At 40.4% G+C, this 21,855-nt stretch overlaps 1 protein-coding gene across 1 annotated transcript in view; it reads left to right on the top strand.

Moving 5' to 3' along the window:
* ctdp1 (CTD (carboxy-terminal domain, RNA polymerase II, polypeptide A) phosphatase, subunit 1) overlaps nucleotides 1–14,297 on the top strand; it is a 33,439-nt gene extending 19,142 nt beyond the window's left edge. The window contains exon 13 of the mRNA XM_061664841.1: nucleotides 12,613–14,297. Within this exon, the coding sequence (XP_061520825.1) occupies nucleotides 12,613–12,778 (166 nt within the window). The 3' untranslated portion in view covers nucleotides 12,779–14,297. The remainder of the gene's footprint in view (nucleotides 1–12,612) is intronic.
* Nucleotides 14,298–21,855: the final 7,558 nt, after the last annotated feature.

The raw sequence follows: 21,855 nt of genomic DNA, 5'->3' as shown, positions 1-21,855 counted from the left end.
ATTACTGTCTCTTCCAGTTAGATGCAAAGCATCCATCTTAGTGCACACCTGACAATAAGGATACTCTTAAAAATTCATTTCAAAAATGTGAAATACATGTTTCTCGATTACACTGGAACCTAAGATGGAACAAAATACATTGTCAGATATTTGGTTTCCCCATAGGAAATAATGGAAATTGAATTATTCAAGTCAAACTGCTGCTCTCTTAAAACATTACATCACATTTCAACATCGTAATGGGAAAAAAAGAAAAATCTTAATTCGAATGACAAATGAAGAGGTATAAAAATAAGGTAACCACTATAACAGGTAAAAGCAGTAAACACTCTGCTCACTGGTGTCAAACTCAAGGCCCGAGGGCCAAATCTGGCCCACCGCACCTCTTCATGTGGCCAACTAGAGAAAATAACCACTTCATGTTTCTTACTAAATGGGTAGGTACATTTTGGCAGATAATCTGTACCTAAATCAAAATCTTTCTTCACTTTTAACAAATAGCACACATTTTTCACCAAATCGCTTCTTAACAAATTGAACAGTAGTTGTATACTAAATAGTTGCATGCCATAATTTCCATGACTTCTGATTTCAAATTCATTTTGTTATTAAAAATATATTGGCATGTGATCGGTACCAATCTCTGACATCAATAGCGAAAATCAAACAGTAATTGATGCCCACCAACAAAAGTTTGTATAGATGCCAGAAGATAAAGAACATTTTAACATGGTTGTTTCTCACCAAGATATGACCAGATGGCGACAAAGCAATATTTTTATTTTAGACAGGGCTTTGGCCTGAGCACACAACAGTGAGTGGGTGAGTTCAGGAGATAGGTTCCCCAAAAAATCTGGAACTAGAAAAATGTATGAATGCTGAACAGCCAAATATAGGGTGTGTGTGCAATGATGAGGTGACTTTACATCTATATGGCTTTCCGTCATAACGGCCCTCTGTGGGAAAACCCTAACTACAATGTGGCGCTCAACAAAAATGAGTTTGACACCCCCACTCTACCTTATTACACTAACAATATTATACGAAGTGATGACACTTCGTTGGCTAGGCTTACATGTTTTTGTGCACCCATGGGAGTATTTCCTTCCCTCTGAATTTTGCTTAATATCCTAATGGCACGACTGATGAGGCGTTCAAAATTTGAGGTGACGCTGAAAAAACTATTTTCTTGTTGGATCCCCAAACATAATTGGACCCTCTCCCTACTGTTGTCAGGCGCCGTCTCGTTTAATTTCCTGTCTCTGTCGCTGCGCATTCATTCAGATGCCCGCTCGCCCCCGCTCCCATCACCATGGCTGCCTCGAGTGCATCTTAGTACCGATGCAAGGTGTGAAACTCCGAGCGATCATGCTGTCCTAACCTCTCAGCAGCATGAAGGTGATGAAGGTGGGCAGTGGTTCGTTAGGGTCTGTGCTCCGGTTGCCAGACGGGCAAGTGTGAAATTAAAAAATGTGTTTCATCTTTCCTTGGCATCTTCGTTCATTAAAAAAAAAAAAAAAAAAAAAAAGATGGGATTGTGTGTCTGTTGTGACTGTGTGGCGATGTTTGCCCCCAGCTCACCTAAAGGCTGCCTCAGCTGTCGCTGAGCTCTCTGATGGATTTGAAGGAAGATAAACAGCCAGCACCTGCAGTATACATATATTCTCTCTACCAATATTGCCTTTGGGCATGACTAATGTATTTTTTACACTATGCCAGACTACGGTGTAACTAAGGCTGAGTGTGGCTTTGCTGAGTCTTACAGGAGACTGAGGAATAAGCGCTACAGCAAATGTATAGGGGAATAGATGTTTTAACACGTGAAGTGCAAAATGAACCAAAGGCATCGTTTGGCTCAGAAATGCTTTTGCTTTAAACACCCACAAGACGTCTTGTAGGATGCGTTCAATGCTCTTTCAGCTCCTTTGGCTTTGATTTTATTTATCTTTTCAGTACGTGACTTGCAAGTATTCACACTCTTTAGCTTTTGCCCACATTTGTTTCAAAAAATAAAATAAAATAAAATCTCGGCCCTAGAAGAAACTCTACACACAATATCCCATAATGACAACAATGTGGAAAAATGGAAGGTGGGTGAATACCTATGCAAGGCACTGTAGTCTTTTTAATAATTTAATTTTATAATCAAGGCTTTAATGTCCCAAAGTAAGATTATAGCACTTGAAAAATTGTTTTTCTTACAACTTGTGCTTGTTTTAGTACACCATGAGAGAGCTATGTACAGTATAGCAAAACTTTACCAAAGTGACAATAATGTTTTGATTCACACCACCTGTTTATTCTTCGTAATAATTTGCCTCCTCATGCAGCTGAACCGAAATTAGAAACCCACGTGCGAGCCATGTTAGTTACTACTTATACCCCTGAAAACTACAACCACAATAATAAACGCCATTGATCGACACATCGAGAATTGGCAAAATCCAAGTTTTGATATAGATCTTGTATCTCAGAAGATGATGCAGTTTTACATAAGGCTGTGGCATAGAGCCGCTAATGAGATGCTTCGGTCTCTCTACGTTTTTCTACACTCCTCTGTAGAGTCCTCATTAAGGCCTAGTTTTGGGTGCTTTGTGTTCGTGGAGTCGGCCACACCTGATGTATATAAGCTCACTTTTTCCTCGCCGATCATCTACCTTTTCTGCCATGGACGGGTGATTGACACTTTCTGTAAGTGATCATCGCTTGTCCACGTCTACCCTTTTCTGTTTCAGACGAGGCTTTAAAGGAGAACACTGTCTTCTCGAGGGGCCATAATGTACCAATTACCTGCATTGTCAATTGTTTTATTGTAAGTGCTGGGCTCTTATTAAAGTAACAGGCACCCAAGACCGACAGTTTTCACATCACAGTGCTTGTCCACTTTTGATGATGTTAATGGGTGTCCCACTGTTGTTAAAGTCTGCAAAAACATCACAGTATGCGATTCATTCCACCCCGGCCGGGCATCTGTGAGCAGTGTTGTCGTAAGTGCTGATTCAGCATTATTAATTGTACAGCATGAGTTTGATGAATTATTAAAGCCCATACGGAATTGCATTGTATGCATTCACTCATAGTCATAAGATTTCAAGGGCATGAGTTCATTCCTGCAAATACCAACAGCAAACCACCCAGGAAACGTCTTTGTGTTTATTTCATTTGTCCATTAATTTCATGTTAATGTTTTATGAGCAACTTTTTGTCAGCTCCCGTTTTGTAAGCTCTTTCGAATCCTAATCAGTTTTTTTTCTGCTCTCCACGCTGCTGTTCCTTGACCTCCCCCACGAAGTCCAATCCATTCCACCAACTCCACAGGGCACCAGGTTATTTGTTCTGTTTAAAAAAAGAAATAAGTGTCTCACCTCTGTATTCCCACACGGGTCCTTTATAGTCCCAATATACCGCCGTGGTGGCGATTTAGTCCTGGGCTGCTGATGAAACTACTCTGGTACCAGAAAAAAAAAAATCGATTTAGTTTAAAAGGTTCTGAAAAAGCATTTTCCGGCTTTATGTTCGGTACCAAACTTTGTGTGAAGCCAGACTGCAAATATCCTTAAGCTTTGGGCTCTTAAATGGTGAATTTTCAGAATGTTTCATCAAACGTCATTCGGGCTCAGCAATTATGGGATCCCCCGTGAATGGGCTGTAGGACTTAATCCTGTATTAGTGTCCACTGGAAAGAACAGATAACATACACATTAAAAGACTGCCCCTTGTCAAATTGTAGTCTATGCTGACAAGCCGATGAAGCCGACAATGTTAAAAATCATGTTCATGTTTAAAATGTTTTCGCAAACTTTAGCCGAGAATTACGTAAAAGATCCAAAGAATGCAGTTGCGGAAGAGAAGACAAACAACAAACTAGAACAAATCGGAGCCATTATTCTCGTTTTGTTTTGTTCCACAAACTGCATCTGTACCGATAAGTATTCATCCCGGCACAATCAATGCTACACAATGGCGGCTGCAAATCAAGTCTTCAGCGTGACAGGCTGCTATTGTACGTTTCACAAGATTAGCATGAAATGAAGCATAGATCACGTTCCGTTCTTCTTTTATCATTGGGATTATTGTCTAATTTATTGTGCAGTCAATTTACCCAGGTGCCCTGCTCTCCTCCATCCCAATAAGTTTTATTTCCTGTTCTAAGAGTCATCAGCACATTTTTGATGGTGAATTCTCTCGAGCCAGGTTTATTCACTGCAATCAGTGTTTCAGTGCAGTTGTTGGGTGATATTAACTCGGTGAATAAATCATCTCTTCTTGAGGATATTAATGTTCCGGGAGGGGTTGGTTACTCATTTATTTTAATAGGCAATTTGGATACAATTAGATTCCCAAGAATGTAAATCTATAACTGGAAAACCTATCACTGTTTCAGTAGCAACCCCAAGGAGCAGCGTGATTTGTAAATTGCTTATCATTGTTTTTCCTCTAATAGAATAATATGCTCTCGCCTTCTATAAATCTTCCACTTCTCAATCAATATTGCAAATGTAGTAAATCACCGTACTTTGCATTGATCACCTCATCAGCCCCTGGCACAGTAGCTAGGAAGACCTCAAATGAGTGGGTAGGGCTTTGTAAATTTTATTTTTGATACAATAGATTGAGGAAAATCCATCATAGAAGGTTGAATATGAAAGGGTTGGTTGTATTTGGGAATAAAACACACACATAAAAGTACACTGCAGATGTATTGTTCTCCTTGTGAAAACAAGCTCGGCCCTGCCTCGGATTACATAACATTGCGTGTTTCGACGGAAACATAGCTCGATGTGAGGCACTGTATTGTCATATTTCCATACATGGTCTTATTTATAGAGGTCAAAATAAGCATCATGATCATTTTAAAACGCGCTTGAGTACCCCAGTTTGCATAAAAAGCTGCGGCTCCCTGGAAAAATTCAATTATTCGCATCTGGCCGCTTATCTGACTCGTGTGAAGGCAGCAGCGCACAAACACTCTTGGTCGCCTCGGTATTTGCAGCCCTTTTTGAGCAATGTTTGCTTTGAACCACATGAAAGATAGAAATGTGGACCCTCTCGCAGCGTAAATTAGACCCTCTTACTTTCCCATTTTCTCCCTTTTCACCTTTTCACCCAGCTTTTATTCTTCACCCGATTTGGACGACGTGTTCTAATGAAATTGCCTCTCTCTATTCGTGCTACGGGCTTCATTAAATTTTGTTTGCCATCTCTTATGTGATAGCGTATAAAAGCCAGAGAAAAACATAAATTAATTTGTGGTGTTAATCTTTCAAATGCTCACTGAGCTGAGATCTGCTTCGGTGGATATTTGTGTGATTTTAGAGGTTTTTTGGGAGGGGGTTTGTTTAGTTTTTCTGTGTGTGTCACCTCCCAAATTTGAGGACATTGGATGTTCCACTAGAATGCCGTGTTGTGGATTGGAAAATGAAGCCATTAACTCTCCAAAAGTTAGACACGCTTAGATTTTTCTAATTGGATACTCCCGAAGGCCCCGTTGTGAGTAATTGTTTTTATAGATTTTTTTGGGATACCGTTAAGGCTGCTCTAATGGTGCCGCGTTTCCTTTAGTGTTTGTTCAAAAGATTGCATTGGATTCATGATTGCTGTTGGCTTCAGTCTACTGAGTGACAGGGCTTTGTTGTTCTTTTCAAAGGCCAAACGTTCATGCACGTTCCCCCAGACCCCCTTGCCGCTCGTTGCAAATGAATTAAATGTCTAGCGCGAAACTAAACAATGAGTCTGGCATACAGGTTGCGAGAGAAGCAAAACAGCCTAATTGATTTTTTTATATCGCACAAAACATACATCAACATCTGGCTGCAGTGATTGTGTCGCTTTTCCTCGTGATGCGCTTTCGGGGCGCTCTCTGTTCAACTGTGGTCTGTAATTATATACTGCGCTCTGTAATTATAAAATATGTCAGGTTTAAGACAGAGCAGGGAACAAAGTGTACAAAGCGACCATGTCCTACTGCCATGCTTTCCAAAGGTTCTATTTAGCCAGGCTCACGCTTGGAAGGAGAATTCAAACTTTTTGTCTTTTAAAGGTTGCCTGTCAGATGGTTCATGGGAATAATGTTAATATGTGTGTGCTGCCAGTGTTTCGCCAAGTTGATGTTTTAGCTGTGACTGGTGAATGCCGAGTGGGGGGGGGGGGGGGGGGGGATCAGTAGCATGTCCTTCATGGAGTCGGTCAGTCTCGAGTGTTGTCACCTTTTCCCTCAAATCAGACCTTCAATTTGTTTGGCTTTTAAACACATTTTCCTTACAAGAAATAATGGAATTAGAATGCATCCATTCCAGGAACTTTAAAACAGTGCATGTAATGTTTTAAGTAACATTTTAGGTTTGGTAATTGTTAGATAAGTTGAGTGGGTTTCATGTAACTTAAAGTAAAGTTGAAAATAATAGCTAAAGGTCGCGAAAAATCTACATTTTAGCAAACCTTGCCTTTGGGTGCCACTTTTCGCGATATGTAGTTCATAATTTGATATAGACAATTATCATGAGGATATTCTTGACCAGGAACATTTGTTTAAGAAGCTTGTGCATACTGGTGTATCAACCATTACGGAATCATAAATTAATGATTTTGGGCAACTGTGGCATAAGCCTTGCATTGGGTGGTGGTTTCATAAATTCAAGCAGTGGATGTGATAGAGATTTTAGCCCCGGGCATCCTATTCTTACTCAAGTACCGTGAGTGTGGAACGGCGCAATCAAACGTGCCTCCTCTTGACATAGCTCAGCCGTGTAAGCGGGGCAGCAGACAGCGAGGAATAGGAATGCTTACACAGGCTTTTGATGCATGAAAAGAGAAGGGGGAATAAGTGAACAGCAGTACCAAAACTACAAGTAATCTGACCCATTTTTTTGTTTTCTTCATCCCAGTCTATGTTGCAAGCCTCTGGCCTAAGCAATTTTTTTCTTATTGTTCAGTTATAGCTCAAAATGACTCCGGGGGGAACGACGAAGTGCAAAAGGTGTCTCAGGATAATGCACAATATGGTTTAGTTTGAAATGTGTCAAGTGCACAAAAGTTTTCTCAAGTCTACCTTGCGAGTAGAAAAAAAAAAAAAAAAAAAATCTTGGGTATTCCTTTTGGGAATTTCTTCTTCCCATTTGGTAGATTTTTTTATTTTTATTTTTCAATTGGACCACCTGTGTGCGGGATGTCTCCCAAGATGGCGGCGCACTTCACGTGAGCTCATCTGCGAGGATAGAAGGATTTAACAGTGCACATTTTGCTTTATCGTTGTCTTTATGTGGATTTTTTGCAACACTTTTTCCGAAAGATAGACCATTGTCGTAGAAGACTCAATATTGCCCATAGGTGGGAATGTGAGGAGTGAATGGTTGTTTGTCTAAAGTTGCCCTGCGATCGGCTAACGGCCAGTCCAGGGTGTAGCGGCCTTTCTCCCAAAGTCAGCTGGGATTATTCATGTCTTTGGATATGAAAATCGATTTTGCATGATTAAACTCAATTACGTATACATGTAAGGTACAGGTATTATTCTTGTGCATTGCCATCGTCACGTTCTTCTGTAGTATCTATGACTTCGGGTGTGAAATGATCCCTAACTTTGGACATTCCGTCTTTTACAGATTATTTCCTCCTGTCTTGCCGCCATCACAGCAATTTATTTCTGCACTGCAGTAACATTAATGTGGAAATATTATTCCTGCAACGCTTCGAGGCAGATATCTTGCCTGTACCTTTTTTTTTGTAATCAAATTATTCGAGTTTGTGGAGTACTGTCCATTGATAGTACGTTGCTTCAACTTTGAACATTAGTTGGGAGTGTATCCTTTTCTCCTTTGGCCATCTGCGACTCATTATATAGCCTTAATCGACAGTGATGCTATCTTCTTTTTAATTGACCAAATCACACCCTTAAGCGTTATTGATTGGAAGCTTCCAGTGCCACCTGTGCTTGCCGCTCTCCATTGAGACTCGTGTGACTATTACTCACAGTATATCAGGAGAATTGCGACTCTGAATGGACACTCCTCGTTAGGAGCTCCTCACCAGCGGCCACCTTTTCGCGCCGGGGCAGTTAGCGCGATGCGGAGGCAGCGCTTTTAGTTCAGGGCTTTCCGCACACTCAAATGGCTGATAAGGAGGCCATGAACAGTGGGTAGGAAGGAGTATCAAAGTTGTTCTGTGGCTTTATTTTGAATATTTCATGTTGGGGATTGTGTTCAAAAACACACTTCCCTTGTAGTAATAATTTCCAGCTGAAGCGATAGCCTTGGATGCGGGGTTCACAGCGCATATTAAATAAACCTCTAATTTGCCTCATTAATTAAGTCCATCTTTTACATCTCTTCGCCTGGCCATTCCTACTTTAACTTTCAAATGCATGGTAGAGCTCAGGAGTACATTTACAAAAGTGGCTACACATAATTTTTTTTTTTTTTTGCAAACATGCAGAAAATGGATGGATGAAGACACAATTAAGAACATATACCTCCATAAATAGGGTCAGTATTTCCATGTACAAAGGAGCACTTTAAGACATGGCAACCATGGTTAAAAAAAAAAAAAAAGATTATTTTTTTTTTAATTTGTTAAAAGCAGTTTTTCTAAAGGGACTCCTAATCTTTGCTTGTTCAATTAACGTCATGCAAACATATCTCAATTTGGAATGCAACTTCTCCCCTAGACACTTTGCCTTCGTAGGCTTGAATATTTGTGAGCTAATAAAGATAAAGCAAGGGCATTCGGGGTGGGTGCTTGGTTGGTTGTGGAACTGAAAAAAAAAAAAAACGGAACTTGACTTAAATATTCTGAGAGCGTAGTTGCTGTGCTTTTTTTTTTTTAAGTGGGTTAAGCCGTTTTGGTTCAAAGGTTTGCTTAAAACAGGCTCAACTAGGGAAAATCCTTTTTAAAAGTTGGCCATTCAGGTCACTGTGTGCTGTCAAGTAATTCTTAATTTGAGTTCTTCAATTTTCTCTCAACTTTTCCTCGATGCCGTCCAACTCATCTCACATCATTTCCATAGTGCCACGTCTTGGTAAGCGTTTGGAAAAAAGTATTAACGCTTAAGCCATCCAGCGCTGCATTTCCCAATGCAATATAAAAATGTCTACTGTTCGATATAACCCTCTATCGTTATCGTTATTTTGATGTGTGAGGTATTGTGTTAGCTCTGTTGCTACACTAATGTGGCGTCCAAGACAGTAAGACGGCAAACGTCGCCTTTCTATTACGTCTTCCCTGTGCTTCACCTTCCAGGCATGGCCAATTAACCCAAACTTGACAACAATTAGATTGATCATAGTCATGCCTGGAGAATATCAACAATAGAATAGGAGTCGTTCCTCACCATTTAAGGAAACGAGGTGTTATTTTATTAATTAATGGATAAGGATTTAGATTGGATTGGATTTGATGACATGAAGCCAAAAGCAATAGAACAACTCATTGACATCTCCCATAAATCTTAGCTGTTCGTTGTCGGAAGTGGGAGAAGATTTCAAGTATGTACTGCATTTTTATTTATGTATTTTTTTTTAATTTTCTTCATATATACAATAATTTCCTAAGCTGGTCCGTTAAGCAGCCAAGATAAGAAAAATCCCATGACTAATGTAGTACGCTGGGATTTGCCTCATTTTCTCCGCTCTTTAGCCAAATAAATAATCATTAATCCTCTCTTTCATTGGTGACAGACCCTCGCGTTAACCCCTGACTACCCGGTCTTGAACTTGTAGCTCTGGAAATTAAGCTTCATGTTAATTCGGAGGAGCCAGTGTATTGTTGCGACGCCACTCCAGACCTCCACCCTCCCTCGGCGCGCACTGTGAGGGTCCGCAGGGGTCCGCCCAGCCTGTCACGCCGACAGGCATCCGGGCTGATGTAAGCCGACATCTAACCTTTAATGAACACAAAACCGCAGTCCTGCTGTTGTGGGAGGCTGTCTGACAGCGCTGTGGTCTAATGAGGAGGGGGGCTTCTCAGCAGAGTTGTTGTCAGGCCCTCACAATAAGTAGACGACCGGTGCGCTCCTCATTAGCATCGTGCAAAGTCCTTCTGCAACGTGTGTGTGTGTGTGTGTGTGTGTGTGTGTGTGTGTGTCGCGGAGAACCTCAAGTGGTTTCCAAAGAAGGATGGCATGTTTACAGCCTCAGCAAGGCCCTTTCTAGAGCTACTTAGACATGGACACTCAGTCCTGTTGCTTCCACCAAGAAGCTGGGAATGGTCTGTTTATATTAGATGGGTGAAACTACAAGTCTGAGCTCTAGTGAACGTAGTGGGTTGAAGGCTGGAACTGTGAACCAAGGAAGAAACCAAAACATTTAGAGTTAGAGCTTCTTTAATCTTAGAAGAGAAATTAATCACGATCAAGGTTCCTAATAAGAAATTGATGCTTCTTTTTCATCAGAAGTCAAGTTTCAAACGCATCGAAACTCATTAAAACACAAAAAGCAAGTTGCAAGCTTAAAGTGCATCGAAAATACTGTGCACATTGTAGTTTTTGTGTACATGCAAGTGCCTTTAAGAGGCGGGCATTCTGTGAAGCGGCTGAAAAGTGCATTGGCGACTGTGGCTCTCCTTTCCCACAGGCGAGAGCATTACAGTAAGTACATTTGCTGTAAAAACCCATAAAAAACAATCACTATAAACCCCCCAAACTTGTGTGACGTAGCGGAGGGTTCCGCGATGAACAATAGATACGTTCCACCAAAAAGTCTACGGTGTACTGGGGCTGCAGTAGGTGCAGCACGATATAGCGGTGAAATTCGTTCTCTCTAATAAAGACTTAACTGCTGAGCCCATTGGAACTCTGTTGCGTACCAAAACTGCAGCACCTACCAAAGCACGTTAACAGTCTCTTGGGGTGCGTTTGCATTTGTATTTGACTTTCTCTGGTTGGAATCAGTTGGCCTTGTACCCGACGTGCGTGTGCTGCTGTTATTGTACAGCTTTTTGTGGGGTTGTTCCTTTCGCTGTTGTGTTGTCTCTATTGCCTTGATCTTCGCATTCGTAAGTCCTCGCTCGCTTATCGCGAAGACGAGCGTCTCAGAATCCATTCCAATGTATTCTTCTTTGGGCTGCTAAGTGAACACAGTCCATGTGGAGAACAAACGCTGGTTAATTGCGCTGAGTAACTCTCAAGGGGTCGCCCTGTGCTCAGAACCGCAAATTATTTTCTTTTTTTTTTGTTATGTCTTTGTTGTTGTTGTTGTTGTTTTGTTTTTCCCCTCTATTGTTAATGCCTTTTATATTTAACGAGAACAAGAACCGTCCCAGCGCTGTTTGTTTTCACCCACTTCCTGTTTGTTGACAAAATCTCAGGAACTCATTGTACCTTCAGATGTAAATGAGAATCAATTCAGATAAGTCTAGATTGATTATTTTTATTTTTATTTTTGTATTTATTTATTTTTTTAAATACACAAGCATTTGCATTACGCTACGTGGTCAATGAAAACAAATCCCTGACGTCCTAAATTAGTTTTGCTTTATGTTGATTCGTTTTGCGCTGAATTTACACTGCAGGTCTAAGTGCTTCTTTCTAGATGTGTGCTTATAGATTAAAAAAATAAATAAATAGGCACAATTGGCGTATTTGGATGTGCTTTTGTTTTGTTTTGTTTTCCTATTTAATGTGTGAATAATAATTACATTATTACATGACTACCCTTTTTTTTCCACGATGAGGGAAGTGAGGCATCTACAGGTGAATCTCATCTGTTTTCTTTTGCTACCTTTTCTGTGAAGCACTTTATTTTGCGTTTTTGGTAGTATGAAGTATGAAACGTGTATGTAAATAAATTGATATGTTTTAATAGAATTTTGTTGCCTGAGATCTACTGGAAAAGATGCAGCGTAAATGAACAAGAAGAAGAGTTAGAGAATGTCCCCACCTCAGCTTCAGTAATAGTCGTCGTTCCCACAGAGCAGAGAGAATATATGCCCGTTAGTATTGTTGTATGCTCAGTTTATATGTTTGAAGGTGTAAAATGTGTGTAATGTTCATGCTAATTTCCATTAAGCCCATCCATGGCCTTTCACTTTATATGTTAGCATTAAGATATTAGACTTTCATGAGACAAAATTATATAGTTTGGTTGGTTGGTTACAGTTTGGTGTTTAAATATGCACTGTTTAATTCTGTTTTGTGTGTTGGTTTTACAGTAAACTTCAATTGGGAGTAACAAATAAACAGCTTGAAGCAAGCACGCTCTGCCTCTTATTTGGACAATTGCGCAAGTGAGAGAGTGAGAACAGGTGCTCAGGAATATTTTAAAAAGTTTGTTTAGTAAGATTTTAATAAGTTCAAATGTGTTTAAAATGTGGGAGGTGTAAAACTATATATTTTTTGTTTGTTTGTTTTTGTTAATAAAGTCTCTATATTGCAGATTTTACTACTATTTTACAGAGCATCTGAATTAACCAAAACACAAGGCAGGATTACTGTTAGGCTTACATTGACAGATTTTCCAGATATTTGCTATTAATATCTGATGCTATTATTATTATTTGTATTATTTGGAAGAGGTGGGTTTTTTTTGTATTCATGCTGCCATGACTTGGCCACATGGGAGAAAATAGCATGAATCCATCCAAAGTTGGCAGCGGGATCTCTAAAACATCGTTTTTCGTCTGCAGGAAACGAAAGCACGACGACGTCGCCGAGGAAGACGACAAGGACGGCGAGTCCTCCAAAGAGTCCAACGATGAGGAGGAGGAGGAGGAAGAAGAGGAGGAGGGAAGTTCCTCAGAGGCGGACGAGATGGCCGCCGCTTTGGAGGCGGAGCTCAATGACTTTATGTGAAGTGGGACACATCTCGCACACGCACACACACACACCCATACACACACGCTGTAATTAAAACAATGAATGTCCTGTACAGAAATGATGTGTTTTGTAGCATTAATATTCCTGATAGCCTGTTTTTTTGTTGTTGTTGTTGTTGTTGTTGGTTTTTTGACCCTTTGCTGGGTATCAAACTATTTGATATTGTTTTATTATGAAGAAAATAAAATGTAGTAAACAAATTTGATACTTTTGATTTTTTTATATTTGTTGGAAGAAAAAGAAGTGGCAATAAACCTTCCAAATGTTGTGGCCGCTTATGCCAAAGAATTCAGTAGGTTTGCCAAGTTGTGCAGCTAAATGCTATGAATATTATTTTATTAGTGTCACCACAACAACACTGGTCATCACGTACATTTGTACATAGGATGATGATGTTTCTCTAGTGCACTTTGACCCCAGAACTGAACCCCATCACATTCATGTTATCACCTTATCTTGACAGCCTTTTCCAACTACTTTGCACTGGATCCAATTTTACTTATGTTGTCATATAAAACCACATTTGACGCCATCTCATGCAGCTTGTACATCTCTAAGTGGGCTCCAAATTCATTTTTTTCCTTTTTTTACATTAAGTGCGTCATATTACTGGTATTTTTCACTTATTTTCTTCATGCATTAAACACTCCTAGCTATAGGCAAGCCAATCTTTTTTTTTTTATTCTTTTTTTTAAAATTATTTTATTTTTCTTCATGGAATGTTTTAAGCATTGTAATTGTTGACAGCCTATTCACGCCCAGGTTATTGGCAGGATAAAAATTATAAAATAAAATGAAAAAATGTGTACAGTGAACCCCCGCATGTTCGCAGTTCGGCATTTGCAAATTTGTCTTCTTGTGGAATTTTTGGGGAACCTGTCCTCCATTATTCGCTTAAGAAAACTCATATTACTTTTGTGCTCAGGCCAATGTTGATGTGAGTGAAGGAGCTTCATTTTGTCAGGCCATAGCTTTGTCTAAAAGAAAAAAAGTTCTTTGCCGCCATCTTGTGGCATCTATAGGCCTTTTTTTTAATGGGGGTGGGTGTGCATTACTTGCGGGTTTTCGCTATTCGTCTATTACTTGCGTGAATATCGGGGGTTTACTGTCTTTTTTAAGGATTAAAAATATGAAGTTGGCCCAAAATTAAAGTTAATATTCAACTTTTTATCAGTTCAAAGAGGAAGTGGTGCATCAGTTTAACCACCATGCGAGTTAAGTTACGCCGGTTTAGGGGTGTTTTCGGCCCGCTTTGTAATTAATGACAGACCATTCTTGTGGATATAGATTATAAAAAATATATTGTGGTCAAGATGTGTATATTTTTGTTTATATATTTACCATCTCCTGGCTCCAGGATTGAAAATGTCAACATTTCACCTCCAGTAATCCCACTGATCCTTTGTATTCGTGCTTTTTAATCAACATTCTAATACGTGTTCGATTTTCCTACTCCATGCTGACAAAGAAGATACTTTGACTAAATAAAGATGTTTGAAACGAAAACGATGCTGTAGCTTTTCTTTCCGATTGACTGCGTAAACCACGTGCATTTGCTTTTTTTTTTTTTTTTCCAGCTATGGCAGCTGGGCCTTTAACGTTGTAATCATCGTGGTGCAGCACTGCAAGACTCCAGTCCGCCACTGAACTGCTCCTTTGTCATGGAAACCATCGGTGAGCCATTAGGCCTTGTTCCGTCTCGACGCTCGGCTCGAGACAAGCGGGAGGTCATTAGATGGGCACTATTCATCCGTTTAGGGACGAGACAACATGTTGTTTCCTCTTTTTAATGTCTTTTTTTATCAACAATGACTCATGTTTTCCACACTTTTCCTGGCCTCAACCAAAATGTTATTGCGTGTGAGGTGCCGCCCAAAGTGCTTGACATCTGCTCCGTGGCGCTATCATCTCGTCAGACGGCGTAATGGCTCCTCAGGTGCCAGGTTGATTATACCCCGGCGGGACTCGCAAGGCTATTAAAATAGACATTTACAGGGATGAATGTTTAGGCGGTAGTGTGGTCCTCAAAGTTTGATGAGGGAAGTGGTGTCATATGAATCCATGAGACTGTCCTGATGGCAAGAAGATTGCAAAAGGGTGTCAAAGTGACGGTAAATTTCCATGGGAATTTAAGATGGGGGAATTTTGCTAATATTCCAAATTGGAAAGTCTCTTAATATCTTGTATATCATATGATCTTATATAAAAATCACAAGTTGCATTCATCGCCGTAGTAACGCTTTGCATTTTTCATGTGAACGATGATATCATATCTGAAGTGCATCATTAGTTAATGGACATGATGTTAACCTATTACTTGTCATACACGAGTGTAAAAGTGCATCACGGTGACTGACAATATATATAGTCTATCCAATAATTGTGACACTTTTCAGCTCTTCAGTCATTAACCGCTGAGAATATTAATCATCCCACAGCTCATTTCCGCTCGTCCTGAAATATGACTCTCGCTCCTTCTTCTTCTTCTTCTCCTCCTCCTCGTCCTTCGCCATATTCTGCATTTATTTCATTTGGAACATCAAAGTCTTTTCACATTATACGCAGTCTGATTTCGTGTGCGGCGCCTCCGTGCACCGTTTACATAAGAGGGATTTTTCCCAGACATCAGAAAAAGGGATTTGCGAGAGAAAACAGGAAGCGAGATTATGATGAGTAGAAATTAAAATGTGGACAAAAAGTATTAAGACAAACTTTAATTGAATAATCAGTGAATCACGGGGCTGGACTAGATTCCATATCTTAAAGGAGAGGCATTTTGCTTTTTTTTTTTTTTTTTTTTCCCTAACAATTTAGGCCTGTTTGTGACATACTTACGTCAAAATACCTTTCACATGATAGTGCGTCCAAAATGGATTTTTGCTAAGCCCGGCTGCCAAGTCATGGGCAGTACGTGATATTATGTAAATTAGCTGCGCCGTTTCGTCAAAATCGGGCAAAATTCTGAACGGCTCGCTCACAAACAAATTTTCAGAAATAGGGAGCTCACAGAAGATTTACTTTTGTTGTTTAATTTCACACTTTGGTAAAAAAAAAAAAAAAAAAAAAGTGAGTGTGCTCACCGCTGTGTGGGTCAGTGGGTCATGTGACAGGTCACTTTATGATGAGGCCGTTGAGCCCTACCTCGCGCTCGATTAAGAGAAGGAAGCGTCTCCGAGCGGGATGTTTACGACGTGCCTCCGAGTGACCTTTGGAACCGAGCTCTGGATCGGGGTCAAGCGGGGGGTTACAAGCCCGTAACGTATGTGTATGTATGTATTGTTTTCCTCAAATTGGGGACTCCCGCTGTGCTGTGCTGCAATTATTGGGTGTTGTCAACTTGGGAAAAATAAACACCATACTTCAAATCGACGCTTTTGCCCTCGGGAAAAAAAACAACAGGTGGTGCCATGAGGTGGCTGTAATTAGCGTAACCGATGCCACCATGTATCACAAAGTAGATGCTCCCTCGCAGAGTTGGTATCTGTAAAGCTGATACTTGAGAAAGCTGTATGGATGTCCTCTTCTGTGAGTGATTGAGACCCTATGGCGGTTCTCTTTCCGCGGTCTCACTGCAGCGCAGATTTGTATTTATTTATTTATTTAGTATCGTGGATTTTGCGGCGATCGTTTTTCCACACGGAAAAACGTTATCGTGGACTCACGTAGCGATAAGCGCAAGCTCGAATAATACCTGCACCTCACATGCATATTTAGTTTTGACATTATGCACAAAGCTTTAAAAATGTACTTATAAATAGATATTAAAATAAATGGATGGTCGCTAATTCGTGGACTTTTGTATATCTCAGTGGGTTCTGAAGCATAACGTGACAAGGGGCTTGAATACAGTGTTCTCTTGTTGTATCGCGGTTCACCTATTGCAAATTCAGTGCATTGTGTTTAGTTTTTGTCATATTCGTATCACGCACAATTCACCGTATTGCGGGGTTTTGCATGTACGCTGTCATTTTTGTGGTAAAATAAACACTTACTAGCCAAAAAGACTAGCAATAATAACGGGAAAAAAAGATTAAAACACATTATTACAATGTACTTAGTGTACTACTGTGCATTATTGTATTTTTCAAAGTTTAAAAGTGTTTATTAGAGTATGGTTGAGGTTAATAGGAGACCGGGGAAGATGAATGAGTCTCGGGATATTCATACAGCTTACAGCAAAAAAGTATGGTCGCTACTTCGCGGATTTCACCTATTGCTGGGGATTCCGGAACCTAGCCCTTATTAAAAAACGAAGTATTACTGTATTATTAAATATCGATCGTACTAAATTTTAATTGGAATAATACATTCCTAACACATTTTGAATTCTTGTAATTAATTGATTAGTCATTTACAGTATATTGTATTCTTAATATAATTGTATTTTATTTATATATTACATTTCATTATAAAATGTTGGTTTAAAATGTATAAATGCTTTTAACACCTTACCCCTAACAGACTACTGCTCCTGACTTCTTTTTGCATTTGATTAAATAAACACACAGCTGCAGTATATGAGGAAATCCAGTACAGTGTGTCCTTTTGCTGTTGTGTTGCATCATGCTTGCATCAAATTTTCTGAAAATGTGTAGGATGTAAGGCAGCGGTATTTACAGTGCACAAGCAGTCACTTGTGTTATTGAGCAGCTTTCACGTATTGGTGATACAAGCACAACTCAATTAACCGCTGATGTTTAGCAGATTAGGATAAAGGATATTGTTTCCCCCCGCAGCTGCACCGAGACGATCGTATTCATTTAGCCGAGCTGGAAGTGCACCAGCGGGGCTTGTTCATTCTTCATCTTCTCCAGTAATGAAAAACACAAAGCTTTTTAACTTTGTAAAAATGACACGTCTGCGCCGTTGTTGATTTACAGCCCTCATAAAGGGCGGAGGCCGCGGGCTAAAGCGGGAGCCTCCTGCGTGCCCTCGTGTCTTTGGAAAATGGATTAATTAATCAGGAAGTGGCTTCTGGCCGCAGTCGGTCGGAAGTGGACTGGCGCTCCGGTGCTGATTACCTTAAGAGATTCCTGCTCGCTTCTAATGGAACTTTAGCGGCCAGCGCACCTTTTGGCTGTCTATTGGTCGTCTTTTTCAGGGCAGATCCCATGTTGAAGTCACTCCAGTGGGGACGTGAACCTCTGCGCCCGTGGCAGCAGAGTGTCAGCACATAGCACATATTTTTTTTTTAATACTCTCGCTATATCGCGGTTTTCCGTATATCGTGGGGGGGGGGGGGGGGGGGGGGGGTGCAATGCATCATATTAAGACCTCCATCCATCCATCCATTTTCAACACCGCTTATCCTGGTTAGGGTCGCGGGACGCTGGAGCCTATCCCAGCTGACTTCGGGCGAAAGGCGGACTACACCCTGAACTGGTCGCCAGCCAGTCGCAGGGCACATATAGACACGGACAACCATTCGCACTCACATTCACACCGTCACTGAGTGGGAACTGAACCCACGCTGCCTGCGCCAAAGTCAGGCGAGTGTACCACTACACCATCAGTGACATTAAAAGCTCCTCTGAGTCAAAACATTAAGAACAGCTCTCAGCATGATGAGGTGCACAGCGTGATCAAACGGCGCGGTGTGTTCAGGCGCCATCTAACAAGTCTGCATAAAAGTGGAGCTGTATTGGGTGGAAAGAGAAGTGTGGGGGGGGGGGGGGGGGGGGAGGGTTCTGTTGTCTTTGTTGCTCACCCTTCTCACACTTAAAAGCTAACCAAGCACTTCGCCACCTGAAGAGGCCAATAAAGGGAGGAACGGAGATGTTGTCTCTACAGTATGTTCTGTGCAACGCACACATGTGAAAAGGGCAGCATTGAGACGATTGCGCCGCACCCTTTTCTCCGTTCCTTCTCACTCATTTGGATTCCTGTTTCACGTGGGCACCGGCGGAATAAAGGCGCGTACTGTAGGATCGCGTACGAGAGCGTGTCAATCAAGGCCCAGGCGACACCTCCGCGTGCCCGCTTTCTGATCTGTGCCGCCTGCTGACATTTGAGGGAAGATGGGAAAATTGAGCGCACAATGGATGTCATTTATTCAAGTGCTTTCTAAAGTGATTCGGCCATTATGAGTCATTATCTCTGAAGTCGACAACTTTGGAGATGCAGGCGCAACATTGCGGCTGTGCATCCCCTCCACCCTCCTACTTTGGCTTCATGTTCTATCAACATTTATTATACAAGATTCCTGTCTCATGCGGCTTTCTCAAATAGAATTGCGGTGGAGCAGCCGGGTTCTGTGACGCTTGATGTGTGCCCGACCATTTTTGTTGCTGCGTCTTGCTGTGCCATCAACTTTTTCGATTTAAAGATGGCAGCTGACCAACATCATATATTTGAACAGATATTGTAAGGTTTTAAGTTTTGTTTTTTCAAATAATTTAAGATGGGACTGTCTCCACCCACAAAGATTCTTGGAAACTGATGAACGTTTAATTTAATTTAATGTAATTAATTACATTTAATTACATTCCATTTAAATTTTAGCTGAGATATGTAATTCATATTTGTAACTTCTTTCAAATATGTATTTTATTAGATTTTTGCTTTTCAACGATTGGTGTGATATATTAAAAATTGTATTTAATGTTTGCTTTTAACTAATTGTCTATGAATTTAATCATTATATAGTATTAGAGTAGTTGTGAAATCTTCAAAATGTCTTTTAAATTTAATATCATTGCCTTAAAATGATTGTTTCGGACTATAATTAATATACAGTATACCGCAAGAGCAGTTTGTAACTTTTAAAATGTAATAGTATTTTTTTTTAAATTCAATAATTGTTTTAGATGCTTTAAGATGATTGGCTTGGAGAAATGATCTGGCTCTACTGCCTCATCGTGAGGCTGCTGGGTCCACTCAAGTCAATATGCTTCCTTGATGTATTAAAGGGAAATGAGGAATCTCTGTAATATGGAAGGCCACAGTCGATATTAGCAGTTCATCCTTTAAAAAAAAAAACATAAGAAGATGTCTGCTTTTGATGGATTCTTCCATTTAAGACAGCCTTCATGCTGTGTTCTTACATAATTGTCCTTCGAATGGAGCAGCAAGACGCAGACTTAAAGTTAAAATTGTGCGGCAAATTTGGAGCACTTGTGTCCTTCACAGCACTTTAAATATACATTTTGGCATCGTTGAAGAAGAGCTAACACAGTTTTTTATGATGTAGCTGCACGTGAGCATCTCAAGTCAAGGCCTCCTGGCGTCCTGGGATGAGGCCGAGATCCAGCCCCGTGGTGAGTTATCTCATTACTGTCGATGGGTCATATTCTTAAGGCCAAAAGTGCGGTACTCTTGAGAAACAAGCCGTGCGTTTAAAATGAAAAAGAAATATATAATATCGATATGAACGCTGCAGAAATGCTTAATTCCACAAGAATGCTGTAAATCCTAGAGCGACATCGGGATTGGAATCGGAATGTCGGAATGGGAGCATCGTCAAGGAAATTCCCCGAATGGATCACCAATGAGGCATTCGTGGCTCGGCCTGCTGAATTCAGATTGGCGGCCATGTTTTCGTGTAGCCGTCATTCTTACATGTATGCGCAATGTGGCAGCCCTAACTGAAATGATCCTGAAGGATGTTTTAGTGCACATTAGAGAGAAAAGCAAAGATGCAAACGACACATGAAGGATTCAAACCTGGAACCTCAGAACTGTGAGGCAGCTATGCCATCCACTATTCCACAGCGCTCCGCTTTTTTGGTTTTGTTTTGTAGCTTCAGCGTACTGCTACAAATGCAATTCATCATCAATTCATTCATGATATTTGTTGCCTCGGCCCAGCATGAACGCGCTGTTGGTTTGTTTTGCTAGCGGGACTACGCAAAAAAGCTGCTTTGAAATGAGAACATCTGGATAAAAACGCAGATTGGTGAATGCAGTCATTTTTGGGTTGCAAAATTCTAGCCATGAAAAAAATAGCTACGTGCGTTCCCTTTGAAGATTAAACATACTGTCAAACAAACGTAAATGACAACATTTCTATTCAGGAATTAGGGTAGTAATTACCATTGAAATTGTACAACTGTATCGAACAAAATATTTCCAAAAGTCTGGAAATCGCAAAATGCAAACGGTAGGTTCCATTCCTAGAAATTGAGCTTGGGAGTAGAATGCTAATGGCCAGGCACAAATACAGCACTCCAAAATTTGGAAAATTATAGATCTGGAGAAAAATATACTTGGTCATTTTAACATTTGAGTCAACATGGCACCGTAGGGTTGCAAAAGTATTTGTTGGGACAATATAGGAATTCATGAGAATTTACAGGCGTGAATTGGAAATTTACAAATGTGCATGTTTGTATTATATATATATCACATCTCAGATACTTTTGTTCATTTTTTTCAGTGAAGTAACGTGAATAAAACACTATTGGCAAAACAAAAAAGAAAAAAGAAACTAACAATTAAAACATTTGAATTTTACCTGTGATTGTTCCACACTGGAGTGGTCTGATTTTCTAATGATGTTTCCAAAATTCTGAGGAATTTAGAATTTTAAAAAAACAATAATAATAAGTTTGGTAGAGACAATTTGTTTCCATCATTTGAGTCACAGCGGAATCATGCGACAAAATGTTATGTCTGCTGGCTCATTCTTGTCAGGGCACACACTGCTGATTGCATAAAACTTCGACTCACCACAATGTAGTCAGACAGGCAAGAAAACACAGAAACAGCTCTCCATGACTGTTTTTATTGAATTTATTAGCTGGGAGGTACTTCTCGTGCTCGGTTCCACTCATTTGTTCTTGGCAATGGATGCAAATACCCCAAAATAACCGCCTGACGCATTGTGGCTGAATTAAACATGATTTTACACAACAACCGGGCCGCCGTGAACTGCGGAAAACACCCTGAATTTGGTAGTTGATGGACTTGGACAGGAAGTTGCTGCAGGGTTAGTCCACACAATCAAAGTGAATGTCAGCTTCATGGTTCCTCCAGGGGACATATGACAAAAAAAAAAATCCAATTACACTTTGCCACATTTAAGGATATCCGTTCAGGCCTTTCACTCTCTAAAG

This window comes from Phycodurus eques, chromosome 20 (genome assembly GCF_024500275.1).
Source record: "Phycodurus eques isolate BA_2022a chromosome 20, UOR_Pequ_1.1, whole genome shotgun sequence".
Lineage (NCBI taxonomy): Eukaryota > Metazoa > Chordata > Actinopteri > Syngnathiformes > Syngnathidae > Phycodurus > Phycodurus eques.
Note: the sequence above shows the minus strand (reverse complement) of the source record. Positions and strands in the feature narration are given on the sequence as shown.